The 14,000-nt window shown below is 44.2% G+C and overlaps 2 protein-coding genes across 2 annotated transcripts; both read right to left on the reverse strand.

The window, feature by feature from the left end:
* Positions 1–1,893: 1,893 nt before the first annotated feature.
* LOC129457334 (uncharacterized) lies at positions 1,894–9,759 on the reverse strand. Its single transcript, XM_055231066.1, has 2 exons — positions 9,079–9,759; positions 1,894–2,571 (listed from the first exon to the last, which is right to left on the reverse strand). Exons 1-2 carry the CDS (start codon positions 9,746–9,748, stop codon positions 2,306–2,308), a joined length of 936 nt encoding a protein of 311 aa, XP_055087041.1. The 5' UTR covers positions 9,749–9,759; the 3' UTR covers positions 1,894–2,305.
* A 566-nt stretch (positions 9,760–10,325) lies between these two features.
* Positions 10,326–12,973, reverse strand: dact1 (dishevelled-binding antagonist of beta-catenin 1). Its single transcript, XM_055230936.1, has 3 exons — positions 12,710–12,973; positions 10,587–10,746; positions 10,326–10,510 (listed from the first exon to the last, which is right to left on the reverse strand). The coding sequence occupies exons 1-3, from the start codon at positions 12,971–12,973 to the stop codon at positions 10,326–10,328; spliced, it is 609 nt and encodes a 202-aa protein (XP_055086911.1).
* Positions 12,974–14,000: the final 1,027 nt, after the last annotated feature.

Consider the following 14,000-nt stretch of genomic DNA (forward strand, 5'->3'; position numbering starts at 1 on the left):
GGCGCACCGCATTATAAGGCGCATAGAATATAAACTACTGTAGTAGCTGGGGTTGTGTTACGCATCCACGAGATGGAGCTGCGCTGAAGGGAACGTCAACAAAACAGTCAGATAAGTCAGTCAAACTCACAAAACAAGTTAATGCATTCACAATATAGTAACTCTCGAAATAGTGCAACGTAATAACAATAACTCAACGTTGTTCAAACGTTAATGTCCATATTCACAATATCTCCCAGCCTTGTTTAGTTGTAAACACGCGAAAGAAACACGTAAAACTCACTTTTTCAGTTTATTCCTCATTCACGAATCCGTCGAGATCTTCCTCTTCAGTGTCTGAGTTGAACAGTTGGACGAGCTCATTCAAAGTGCTCGATTCCGTCTCGTCCAAATCGCCATTATCCGTGTCACTGCTGTTGTCTAACAGTTCAGTGACAATTCCTGCCTTCGTGAAACTCGGACCACAGTTGAGACTGATATATCAGCCCAGGCATCCGCGATCCATTGGCAGATTGTGGCGTATGTCTCCCCGTCTCCCCGTCTCCCCGTCTCCCCGTCTCCCCGTCTCCCCGTCTCCCCGTCTCCCCGTCTCCCCGTCTCCCCGTCTCCCCGTCTCCCCGTCTCCCCGTCTCCCCGTCTCCCCGTCTCCCCGTCTCCCCGTCTCCCCGTCTCCCCGTTATCCCTATAGCGTCGGATCCTGTCGTTGCAGATAGAGCGGGTTGCGGACTTTCCAGCAGCGTAACTCCGCGCCCGGTCGTGCTCTCATGTAAATTCAAACGGCGTCTCAAAGCGGAGACACTGGGCTATCTAAATGTTTTACCGTCATTACGGTAATCTGCCTCTGTTGTCCTGAAGGTGACGAATGAGAGCGCGGGGCTGCGGGGATTTTCCCAGTCATTTATTCGACGCGTAAAAGAAAAAATACGGATGGATGTGTAGAATAGAAGTAGTTGTGTGGAAAAAATGCAGCAAATGCTGATACTTCGTTTAACATGATTTTTATGGCTAAAAAAGAATAAAAGTCTAGGTCTAGGTGAGCTATACTGGCCCAGAGTGTGCTCAGTCCTTAAAGGGTTATTACCGCTATTACTTCAGCGACGCCTCCTGACTACGGGTGTCATAATTGACCAATAGTGATCCATATATAAGGCGCATCGGATTATAAGGCGCACTGTGGGTTTTTGAGAAAATTAAAGGCTTTTAGGTGCGCCTTATAGTGCGGAAAATACGGTACTCTTATTTTTCCCGTAGTGAAATGTGTCCTCCACATTTGACCCGTCCTTCAGTGTCTAGGTCAGGAGCAGTGGGACTCAGCTTCAGGTCTGGGTCTAGTCTTGGTCAGGACCTTGTGGTGCATGTCACAAATGTGATAAATATGACATTTAAACAGTCCAGAAGTCTTTAAAAGGCAATAAAATGTGACTGGTCCTGACTGGTGCACTCTCAAGAACCACATGAACCCAGAGATACCCACAAGAACCACAGGAACCCATAAGAACTCACAGATACCCGCAAGAATGACAGGAACCCACAGATACCCACAAGAACCACAGGATCCCACAGATACCCAAAAGAATCACAGGAACCCACAGATACCCACAAGAACAACAGGAACCCACAAGAACCCACAAATACCCACAATAACCACAAGAACCCACAGATACCCACAAGAACCACAAAAACCCACAGGGAGGGGGGTATTTCACATGGGGGGTATTTCATTTGACTTTTATGGGGTATTAAAGAGGGAATATGTATTTCTATGGCCTATTAAATAGGGGGTATTTTACTTTTATGGGGCATTAACTGTAACACATAACATTTTAGATCACCATGTTTGCTTTTATTGTTTTGAAAATGCTCTTTTCGCCCAAAACAACATATTAACATGTTTTATAAGTTTAACTTTTGTTTATATTTGCTGAGTCTCCCCTCCCTTTGCTCTCTGTGCTAAGTCACTCCCCCTTCAGAGCACTATCACAACACAATCAGCTGCATCCCACTAATGAAACTACTGCACATCACATCAGGTTTGTCAAGTTGCTGTGAACAGTTTTGTGTCATGTTTTTGTATATTTATGGAGAAATGTCGGAGCATGGATGGCGTAGGTTTGTGGGCGGAGCCTTGTACAAGCTGGTACTGCTAACCGTAAGGAGGGTTTGAATAGGGCCCGGGAGAGATCACTAGATTACTCAAACATGCTCTCCTCTTTAAAGTCATTCAGTTCTGTGTGGTTCTGTGTGGTTGTGGTGGTTTGTGTGGGTGACATTTCAGGTGATGGTTCATTCATGGTCAGGTCAGAGGTCACACGGTGGTCATCAGAGTAAAAGTTCCGCTCTTCAGCCTTTGGATCCTCTTCTTCAGATTCTGAGAGGCTTTTATTCTGACGAGATGCTGCCTCCTGACCCCGCCCATTCCACTGTGCTCGCCTTCACTTCCTGTCTCCTCCTCGCTGCAATGCTCTTCTCTGATTGGCCGCCTGCAGGTGAGCTGCTGTGACGTTACCGCTCTGCCACACTGTGATTGGCACAGACTCCTGGATTTGACCAAAGACCACCGCCAGGATTTCACTGAGGAAAAAAAGAACTGTGTCAGAAGAGAAACAGACACGTTTCTGTTTAGTAAAATTTCACTAAAACCTTAATAAAATGTTTTATAAAAGAAATACAAAAATTAAATTTTGTGTCTTTCTCCCATGTTCTAATGAGGAGTAATCTAGTGATCTCTCCCGAGCCCTATACAAACCCTCCTTACAGTTAGCAGTACGAGCATGTACGAGGCTCCACCCCCAAGCCTACATCACCCATGCTCCCACACAACAATCCTCCATAAATATACAAAAACATGATTCAAAACTGTACACAGCAACTTGACAAATCTGATGTGATGTGCAGCACTTTCATTGTTTTAATTTTATTTTTATTTATTTTATTGGGACAATGCATGCTAATGAAGAGACATGATACAACATGAAAGTAAACAAACCGGGCTATAGCCAAAGGCTAATTTCTTTAAAAAAAAAATCAAGATATGTTTATTGTTTTCAAATTATCAAATACAATCAAAAACTAATAGAACAAGAACTAATAGTACAAAAACAATACAAAAATGAATTTAAAAAATATATATTGTAAAACAAAACCCACAAAAAATAAACCCACCCTGTCACCGCATGAGGAAAATATTTACACCAAGTGCTGTATTTATTCACATACAATTACACTGCACCCTATTCTTTTTAAAGCGTTGGGTACAACTGTACCCATATCTTCTCAAATGCATTGATATTTTTGTTTCAATGAAAAGCTTTAGACAGGACATGACATCCTGTAAGCAGAGTGTGAAGGAGGGTTAGCATCCTTCCACCTGAATAAAATAGCTCAGCAATAAGTAATGCAAAAGCCAAAGAGTATTTTTTTGTGGCACTAAAATGTACATGATCCTCCAAAACACCAAAATGGGCCAATATAGGGGTTTGGTTCCATCCTAATATTGAATATCTGGGACAGAGTGTTAAAAATGTTCCTCCAATAGGTTTGCAGGTGTGAGCATGACCAAAACACGAGGCCTCAGTCAGGCCACATTAAATGCATGATACTTGTTTGTGTAGCAGTTTTACTATAGATGACAAAAAAAGTCTACATTTAAAAGGTGAAACGTCTCTTTCAACTGTGCAAATAATGCTATGGTGCCATTTATCAAAAGATCTTTAAAACGTTTGGCTCCCCCTCTATGCCATTTCCAAAAACCTGCATCCATGATTGATGGCTTAAATAAATGATTGTTAAAGAATAGGGCTCCAGAGTGAAAAACTGGCCAGGCCAAAGTGCTTCCTAAATTGCCCCCAAACCTTCAAAGAGTGCTTGACAACTAGATTATCAAATAATGCAATGGAAGGTAAAGGTAGAGAAGAGCCCACTGAGGCCAAGGGGGACAGTTTCAGTGAAAAAAGTTCCAACGCAACCCAGTCAGGGCTGATCAATTAGACAAAGCAGGGCCCCCAAATTAGGCAAAGCAAGGCCCCCATGAAGTTTAGATATTTGGAGATGGATCTTGCTTAACCATGGATTCTTGCCCTCCCAAATATAGGAAGTTATGCTTTCTTCCAACAGTTGGACGCACTCATGAGATATAAAAATGGACAATGTTTTGAAAAGATATAAGAATTTCGGTAAGATTACCATTTTAACAGAGGTTACATGGCTCACTAGGGAGGAAGGGTGATCATTGAGACATCAGCTGCCGGGCCTGGTTCAATAGAACAACAAACATTTTCTTTAAACAGGTCCCTGTGGTTTTTGGTGACAATAACCCTAAGACACGAAAACTTGTCATATTCGACCTTAAAGTTTAAATTGGAAAGATCTGAGATCCACGCCTTGTTATTGATCGGAAATAAGATAAGCCATTGCAGGTATGAAGTGCGATAGCAAGTCAAAAAGCAGGAGACTTAAAGGACAACCTTGACGGGTGCCACGGTACAAGGGCCTGGACATTTGGGAATTAGTACAAATCATGACAGTGGTGTGGGAATAGAGCATTCGGTGGGTCCAAATCCAAATTTGTCCAGCACAGCAAAAAGGTACGGCCAATCGATGTGGTTGAAGGCCTTCTTCACATCTATAGAAATTACACACTCAGGATGGTCTTCCTGGGCAGAGTAAAAGATATTAAAAAGACGTCTAATGTTAAAGTAGGACTGCCTGTTTTTAACAAAGCCTGTTTGGTCTTTGGATATAATGGTTGGGAGGATATTTTCCATTCTGAGGGTTAACATTTTTGCCAGGACCTTGGCATCTGCATTAAGACATTACAGCTCACTATGTTAAGACCATTTACCATAGTGTTTAGAGAGGTATAGAATTGTTCAAAATAACCTGGTGACCAGCAGTAGGCAAAGTGATCAACACTTCCCCCAAGGATTTTGAGATAGCGGCGTTGTTTGCGGTGACAGGTGCCCACCCCTTACCTCTCCCAAAAATGACAGCTGCTGTTAAAAAAAGCAGCAAGCTTCATAAATAAAAAAAAACTTCAGACAGCCCGTCCTCCAAATGATGCTTAAGAATGGAACTACAAACGTTCTAGCATTTGACGTCAAATTAAAATAACAGCCCCTTTAATAGAATAAATGCACTGTAAGTAAGTAAAATTAAATAGTAAATACTCTAAGTATATTTTGACTGCACTCCAACAGAAGACCAAGGTCCTATTTACAATGGTTACTACTTTGTAATATGACAAACGTGTACAAACAGTAATATAGTTATCAAAATAAAATGGTAAGCAGTGTAGTCTAGACAGTCACCAAAGGTAAAATGGAATCAAATGATGGCTATTTGCATTGTCTATCGATTAATAAGAACACTGGCTAGTAAACATAATGCAAAGTGTATAAATAACTCGCCATTGATTGCATTTACAGTGATTCACCCAGACCAATGACACAGAAGATAAGTCCAGGGAAAGTCCAGTTTCTCCATCTATATGGGACTGAGCTGCTGGTAGGTATGATGATCAATGTATTTTTGTGCCTCCTCAACACTGCCAATCCACTTCTTGAGACCACTGGATAAGGGCGGAGATGAACTGAGTAGAACATTAGACCCCCATTTATAAAACTCTGCCACTCTGCCATCACATCTCTGTACTGTACTCGTTGGGACATAACTTCAGCGCTGTAATCTGTTGCCCATGATAGTCAAACATCCCTTTGCGTCGTGCTTCTGATGAGGACGTCCTTTGTTTGGAACCGATGCAGGCGGAGAATGACTGTGCAACTGTCCCCAGCCTTGCTGCCCCTATGCGATGAGCCCTGTCGATCTCCAGCGGGATGGCAATGTGTCCTTTCCAAATGCATCCTGAAGTAGCCGTGAAAAAAAGTCAATAGCCAAGACAAGAATATGTATATTTTGGTCCTCCAGGTCAATAACTTTAGCCTTAAGTTTAGAGTCATCATCCTGGAGAGAGGAGATGGCATTTTCAAGCTCGCTAACACGTTGGCTAATGTCGTTAGACGAGAGCTCCAAAGAGGATATGCGCTGGTTGTGGTCATCTACCAAAAGTTTGTACTGGTCTATTCCAGTCAGAGAAGCTTTGAACTCAGCAGAGAGACTTTCATGGTACTTTTCTAGGGCTGAAACGGCTTCTACTCACGTCCTCCTTCTCGTCAGTTTTTTGGCTCTTAGGCAGCATTGTGAGAGAGATTATGTTCACGGATGGGTCAAACGGATAGTAAAAATCTTCCCAAAAAGGCAAAAAACTTAAATTAAGATTATAGAGGGCTAAATGAAAAATAAGTTTTGAATTTGCCAGAGCACACTCACAACGCGTCTACTCCATCTAAGTTACCAACCAGAAGTCTCTGCCAAAGGCTTATTTCAATCCGTTATACAGTTATACAAAAATGTCTCCACACTGCATTCCAAATTATTATACAAATTGTGTATATTGTGTAATAGTGTCATAAATGTATTTTTTTGTTTTCCAGTGAAAACTCATTGATGTATTGTGTCTCAGGGCTCTTTGGGTCAGTCAAATTAATCTCAGACACCTGTGACAATTAGTTTGCCAGGTAAGTTCAATTAAAGGAAAAAAATACTTGAGAACATTCCGCATTATTAAAGAGACCACCATTTTCAGGCAATATGGGAACAGAGGATCTCTTTAATGCTGAAAAGCATATATATATATATATATATATATATATATATATATATATATATATATATATATATATATATTTTTTTTTTTTTTTTTTTTTTAGAATACCGTGGACAAGGTATGAAAACCTTAGATATTTCATGAAACTTAAGCGTGATCATCATACTGCTAAGAGATTTGTAGCTGATTCAGAGCACACACGGATTTGTGCAGATAAAGGCACAATGAGGAAGGTTTCTGCCAGACAAATACATCAGATTAAGAGAGCAGCTGCTAAAATGCCAATACAAAGCAGCAAACAGTTATTTGAAGCTGCTGGTGCCTCTGGAGTCCCGAGAACATCAAGGTGTAGGATCCTCCAGAGGCTGCAGTTATGCATAAACCTTCTATTTGGACACCCTTAACCAATGTTCACAAGCAGAAACGACTCCAGTGGGCCCAGAAATACATGAAGACTAATTTTCACAGTCTTGTTCACTGATGAGTGCCGTGCAACCCCGGACGGTTCAGATGGATGGAGTGGTGGATGGTTGGTGGACGGCCACCATATCCCAATAAGGCTGTGATGTCAGCAAGGAGGTGGCAGAGTCATGTTTTGGGCCCAAATCATGGAGAGAGAGCAGGTCGGCCCCTTTAGGGTCCCTGAAGGTATGAACATGACCTCTGTAAAGTATGTGGAGTTTCTGACTGACCAAGTCCTTTCATGGTACAAAATCAACTGTGCTTTCCATTGCAAAATCATCATCCAGGACCATCTCATGCTGCAAGGAATACCTCTGTATCATTTGCTGCTATGAGCATAAAAGAAGAGAAACTCATGGTGTGGCCCCATCCTCCCCTGACCTCAACCCTACTGAGAACCTTTGGAGCATCCTCAAGCGAAAGATGTATGAGGGCGGGAGGCAGTTCTCATCCAAACAGCAGCTCTGGGAGGCTATTCTGACCTACTGTAAAGAAATTCAAGCAGAAGATCTCCACAAACTCACAAGTTCAATGGATGCAAGAATTGTGAAGCTCCTCTCAAATAAGGGGTCCTATGTTAAAATGTAACTTGACCTGTGAAGATGTTTTGATTTAAATAGGTTTTGATTTCAGAAATATGCTAATGCTTCTAATTGAAAAATAAACTAAGGACCATTTTCAGTGTTGTGCATAATAATTTGAAACAGTGCATGTTATGTTTTTATTTTTGAAAAAACACTTATCACTGGGAGGTTTGTTCAAATTGTACTCTAAAGGTTGATGACTTGAAAATTATGATTGTCATTTGTATTGACAATTTGGCAAAATCAAACAAAAATATCATTTGCATAATAATTTAGAACGCAGTGTATAGAAAAGTCAAAATCTGATTGCCACTATAAATGAGTGCATGTTTGGTGTGACCATAACCAGTTTTTTATTTGAGCTTTAAAAGAAATGTATGTGGGACATTCTCTCAGGGTTACTGGGAGACTATTCCACAGGTTCCCACCTTGGACAGATAATACATTCTGACCAAAGGTTGTCTGTCTGAGCGGGATCAACAGGTCATCTCTGGTGGTGGCTCGTGTGTTCTTTGCTAAATTGTCTTTATATTTAATGTACTCCTTTAAAGGTGGCGGTGCAAGGCAGTGTATGACCTTATAAATTAGGCAAGCTCATTTATGGTTGACCAAGTTGTTAAAGTCCAATAGTCTATGCTTTTTCAGAATGTGACAGTGATGGTGGGAAATGGGTTTTTAATAAAGTATTTTTAGGCCTCTTTTATAAAGGTTTTCAATGGTTTTAAGTGTTGTGGGGCAGGCAAGAGACCAAGTAGTTAAACAATAGTCTATGTGAGAAGACATAAGAAGTAGAGTAGAAATACGTTTTAGCAGCACACATGTTTAAATTATTCCAGATAAGACGAAAATTCTGATTATTGAATTGAATTACCTGGGACCACTTTTTTTTACATGACTTTTGAAGGACAAGTTTTGGTCTAGGATAACTCCAAGGTATTTCAATTCTGGGACCAGATCAAGTTATACACCATTAAGAAAGACATTTGATTGTCTAAGTTCAGTATGAGGTTTTGAGAAGTACATACAAACCATTTTTTGTGGTGTTTAACAAGAGGCACAAGTGGGACGAGTGAGCATTAGTGTGATGCAGCTGATTGTGTTGTGATAGCGTTCTGAAGGGGGAGAGACTTAGCACCGAGAGCAAAGGGAGGAGAGTCTCAGAGTGTCAGAAACGAAAGTGAAATATATAAAACATGTTAATACATTGTTTTGGGCAAATATAGGATTTTCAAACCAATAAAAGGAAACAAGGTGATCTAAATATATTATGTGTTACAGTTAATACCCCATAGATGTAAATACCCCCGTCTTTAATACCCCATAGAATATAAAACTGATCCCCAAACCTGCATTTCTAACCCCATGACTCACCTGAACAGGACCTGAGTGATGCTCTGTCCTCCTGCACCTGTGCAACGCTCCTCCTCTGCCTCCTCCTCCCCAGCTCCCTCTGCCTGAGCGTAGTCCCTCCTCTGCTCTCCTCCGGTCTGCTCCTCTTCTGCTCCTCTCTCTCTCTTCCTCCAGACTCAATGTTATTTTTACTCCCCAAAGTGAAAAGCTTGTTGTTCTTGATTAAACTCATATTGGATTTGAATGTTCTCCTGTGACCTGTTGACTTGTCCATGTTTGACCTCCTGTGGATCATCTTGTCTCCACTGCACAGATCCGTCTTCTGTTTCAGCCCGAGGTCTTCCTCTGACTCCAGTTTCAAAGCTCCACATTTAAAAGTACAATTGTTTTTGTCCCTTCGAGATTTGTGTCGCTTGCTTTCCCGTCTCAAAATGTTCATCTCTCTCCTCTCTCTCCACGCCGATGGTTCTCGGTTGAAGTTCAGATGTTTCTCAGACTTGTTCCGGCTCTCTCTGGCTTCTCGCTCTGCATCTGGACCTAAAACAGCCGCCCAATCCTCGTTGCTCTTTGTGGGCGGTCTCACAGGTGGTCTGATCATGGCGACTTTGGGAGATCTGGTGCTGAGGAGCAGTTTGGTGGTTCTTGGCTGAGACGGGCGAGAGCCCAGAGACCGACCATGAAGAAGAGACATGATATACCTGTCCAGGTGAGACAGGGGGGGAGGGGGAGGAGGAGGAGGAGGGGAGAAAGAGGGAGGAGCAGAGGATTCCAGAAGACAGGATGGAGAGAAGGAAGGTATAGAGGAAGGAGCAGAGAGAGGTGCAGAGGAGAAGGGACCAAAGGAGAAAGGAGTTGCAGAGGAGGAGGGAGGTACAGAGGAGGAGGGAGAAGAGGAGGAGGCAGGTGCAGAGGAGGAGGGAGCGGAGGAGAGAGGTGCAGAGGAGAGGGAAGGTGCAGAGGAGGAGGAAGCATAGGAGAATGGAGGTTCAGAGGGGGAGGGAGCAGAGGAGGATGGAGCAGAGGAGAACAGAGGTGCAGACGAGGAGGGAGCAGACGAGGGAGTGGAGGAGGGAGGTGCAGAGGAGGGTGCAGAGAAGGGTACAGAGGAGGAGAGAGAGTGCCGGAGCAGAGCCTGAAGACTGGACATGTCTGAAACATATACAATGCATTCTGGGTCAGAGCGTCACATTGGACCGATCGTGGAACAGCGCTGTGGTGTGGGCGGACCCAAACATGGTGGCGCAGATGTAACAGATGTACTGAGGGTTTTAGAATTCAGAGAGCGCTCTGTGGAGCGACTTCATCGGTCTGAGCTCACCTGTGAGAAGGGGAGGGGCCTCTGCAGCGGGGGGTGGGGTTACTGGTGAAATGGGTGTGGTCTCAATGTCGAGGGTGGAGCAAAGGCTAAACACAGAGTTTGAGAGCGACGCTCCATCACTGACATCATAGAAACCTGAAGAAAACAAAGGGATACATAGGGAGGGCATCTGACACAATCTGACACAAAGGGAGGGCATCTGGCTTAGTACCGGAGCTGGGGCGGCTGTCGGGGGCGGAGCTCTCAGGGGAGTCACATGGTCTGGGGGAAGTGTCATGTAACAAGTCAGTGTCCAAACGCAACTCGAGGATCTGACGGTCCAAGTCCTGGATCTGAGACAAGAGTCCAGCGTCTCGGCTCTTCAGGGTCCTCTGAAACAACACCAGGTTTAGACCAGGGTTAGACCAGGTTTAGACCAGGACTAGACCAGGTTTAGGCCAGGGCTAGACCAGGTTTAGACCAGATTTAGACCAGGTTTAGACCAGGACAAGACCAGGACAAGACCAGGACTAGACCAGGACAAGACCAGGACTAGACCAGGATTAGACCAGGTTTAGACCAGGTTTAGACCAGGTTTAGAACAGGAATAGACTAGGTTTAGACCAAGGTTAGTACTGGTTTAGACCAGGACTAGACCAAGTTTAGACCAGGGTTAGACCAGAGTAAGGTCAGAACTAGACGAGGGTTAGATCAGGTTTAGACCAGGGTTAGACCCCGTTTAGACCAGGTTTACACCTGGTTAAGACCTGGTTTACACCTGGTTAAGACCTGGTTTACACCTGGTTAAGACCTGGTTTACACCTGGTTAAGACCTGGTTTAGACCAGTTTGAAACCAGGGTTAGACTTTGTTTAGACCAGGTTTAGACCAGGGTTAGAACTGGTTTAAACCTAGTTTAGACCAGGACTAGAACAGGTTTAGACCAGGACTAGACCAGGTTTAAACCAGGGTTAGACCTGGCTTAGACCAGGACTAGGCATGGTTTAGCCCAGGTTTAGACCTTGTTTAGACTAGAACTAGACCAGGACTAAATCGGGTCTAAACCCAATCTAAATCAGGACTAAACTAGTACTAAACCAGGATTATACCGGGACTATACCAGGACTGAACCAGGACTAAATCAGGTCAAACCCAGTCTAAACCAGGACCAAACTAAAACTAAAACACCCCGCCAAAACCCGGTCTAAACCAGGATAAGAACAGGACCGAGGTGGATTGGGTGGTCACGAGGCACATTCCTCTGAGCCACAAACACAAACAGCAGATCTCATTGAGTCTCTGAAGTTGCATTTGGAGTGATTCATGTTTGAGTAATCTTGAATCTCTTATTTTACATAATTTTGCCAATCTACCCCCATTTTCACCTCCACCAGTATACGCCCACTGTGATGTACACGCCCACTGTGATGTACATGCCCAGTGTGATCTACAGGCCCACTGTGACGTTTGCACTTCCTTCTCCAGTTATATTTTCGGCATTATCACATAGTCAAAATGTGAAATTATAACTCACAACAATCTTCTAAAATGTAACACCTCAGAGATCAGGGATATCAGGGTCAAAGGTCTTAAATCACCTTTGACCCTTGCAGACCTGGTGTGTCCAACCCGAAACAAACCTTGGTCTAATTCATATTTTATCAGTGAACCCATCCCTGAACACAGAAACCCATTCCTTAACTTGAAGAACCCATCACTGAACAGGGGAACCCTTCGTGTGTGTGTATATCTCTATGTATGTGTATCTCTGTATGTGTTTCTGTATATGTCGGTGTGTATCTGTTTGTCTATGTGTGTATATGTGTCTGTGTGTGTGCATTTGTGTATTGGTGTTTGTGTGTATGTCAGTGTGTGTGTCTTTGTGAGGGGGTGTGTGTGCGTGTTCATGTGTGCGTGTATCTCTGCGTCTGTGTCACATTGGGACAGTTCCAGTCCAGGCTCAGGGGAACACACAGCCTCTACATGTGATTGGAGAATTTTACTGTTTGTGCTGAGAGCCACATCCGGTCCTGATCCGGTCCTGATCCGGTCCTGATCCGGTCCTGATCCGGTCCTGGCTCAGACTGCAGCAGGATGTTGTGTTTGGAATCTGATGACATCAGCAGCTCCTCTCACCACAAATCTGTTTTTACAAGAGTTAAATACACATCCTCTGCTGCACCTGCTCCTCCTCTGCTCCTCTGCCCCTCTCCCACTGCTCCTCTGACCCTCTGCCTCTCCTCCTCTGCTCCTCCCCCTTCCTCCTTTGCTCCTCTGCTCCCCTGACTCTCTCCCTCTGGTCCTCTTCTCACATAAACCAGGAATGAACTTGGACTAAATGGAGGTCTGGACTCACCAGTTGTTCCTTCAGCTGCAGAATGTTATCCTCCCAGTGCCTCTGAGTCCTTGGGTCCAGGTTTAGATTTGTTTTTTGGTTATCCAAACCGTTTTTTGGGAGGACTTCCTGAGGATCTAAGGCAGACTGAACCAATACCTTCTGAGAGACACGTCTCTGGTCCAGATCTTGGAGGGACCTGAGGACCAACTGCAGATGCTCCTGCACTTGAGTCCTTGTGTACTCTGAGGGCTTGTGCCCGTGAGTCTTCGTGCACACAAACATCAATCCGGGTTTAGTCCTGATGTTGCCCTGGTTTAGTCCTGTGCTAGTCGCTTGGCCCCTCCTCTGTGGGTTTGAAAGAGAAAGAGCAAAAACACAATTAGGTCCTGAACTTGGGTGCCACATCTGCCTCAGGGCTGAGTGACAGAGAGAGCACAGCCTCTCTGACCTCCATCAAGAACACTGGCACACACACACAGGAAGGGGGGTGGCTTGCTCAGGGACACAGCATCAGCCAGCCGCAGAGGGAAGAGACCCGACAACCTTCACCATGATTCAGTGTGAGCGCTAAGAGTCAAAAGTCCATTCACAGTAATATTTAGACTCCACCTTCAGATAACGCGCTGTACATTTAATAAAGTCTAGATGATGCCAAATGTTTAATCCTGAAAACACAGATCAAACTGCGCCTTAGAATCATTACCTCTGGTCCCGTTCATGTTTCGAAACCCACCGCTTCAGATTCTGCAAAAAGTCACGGCTCTGGTGCGCGCTCATCCAGACTCAGGTAAATACAGGTTCAGTCCGGGTTTGGTCCAGGTTAAGTCCAGGTTCGGTGCAGGTTTGGTCACACGTTAGTCCCGTTTGAGTCCGGCGCGGCTCAGGTTCAGGTCCGCATTACCCCCGGCTCTCTGCGCTCCTGCGTCCGTCTCATGCGCCTCTCGCTTCGGACTGAAGCTGCGGGAGGGACCGCCCCTCCGGTGCTCCCCAAACCGCACCCCCCACGCGCATGCGCCACTCCGCCCTGCTCCAGAGACGTTCCCCGGTTTCGAATACAAATTCTCATTCATTCATTGACTTTCCAGAAAGTTTGAAGCGCAGGGCAAATCAGCTCTGTGGAACTAATGACTACAAACCCTATACTTTTATTTAAAATCTGAAACTTTATAAACCACGGAAATTTTTAAAATACATCGTTTGCATCGCTGTGGTTTAGACTTCATCATATTCTACAGGACAATCATCTTTAACACAGATGAAATCACATATTCTACAGGCACTGCTTTAGTCCCAGATTAGTCCCAAATTA

This window comes from Periophthalmus magnuspinnatus, chromosome 22, assembly GCF_009829125.3.
Source record: "Periophthalmus magnuspinnatus isolate fPerMag1 chromosome 22, fPerMag1.2.pri, whole genome shotgun sequence".
Taxonomy (NCBI): Eukaryota; Metazoa; Chordata; class Actinopteri; order Gobiiformes; family Gobiidae; genus Periophthalmus; species Periophthalmus magnuspinnatus.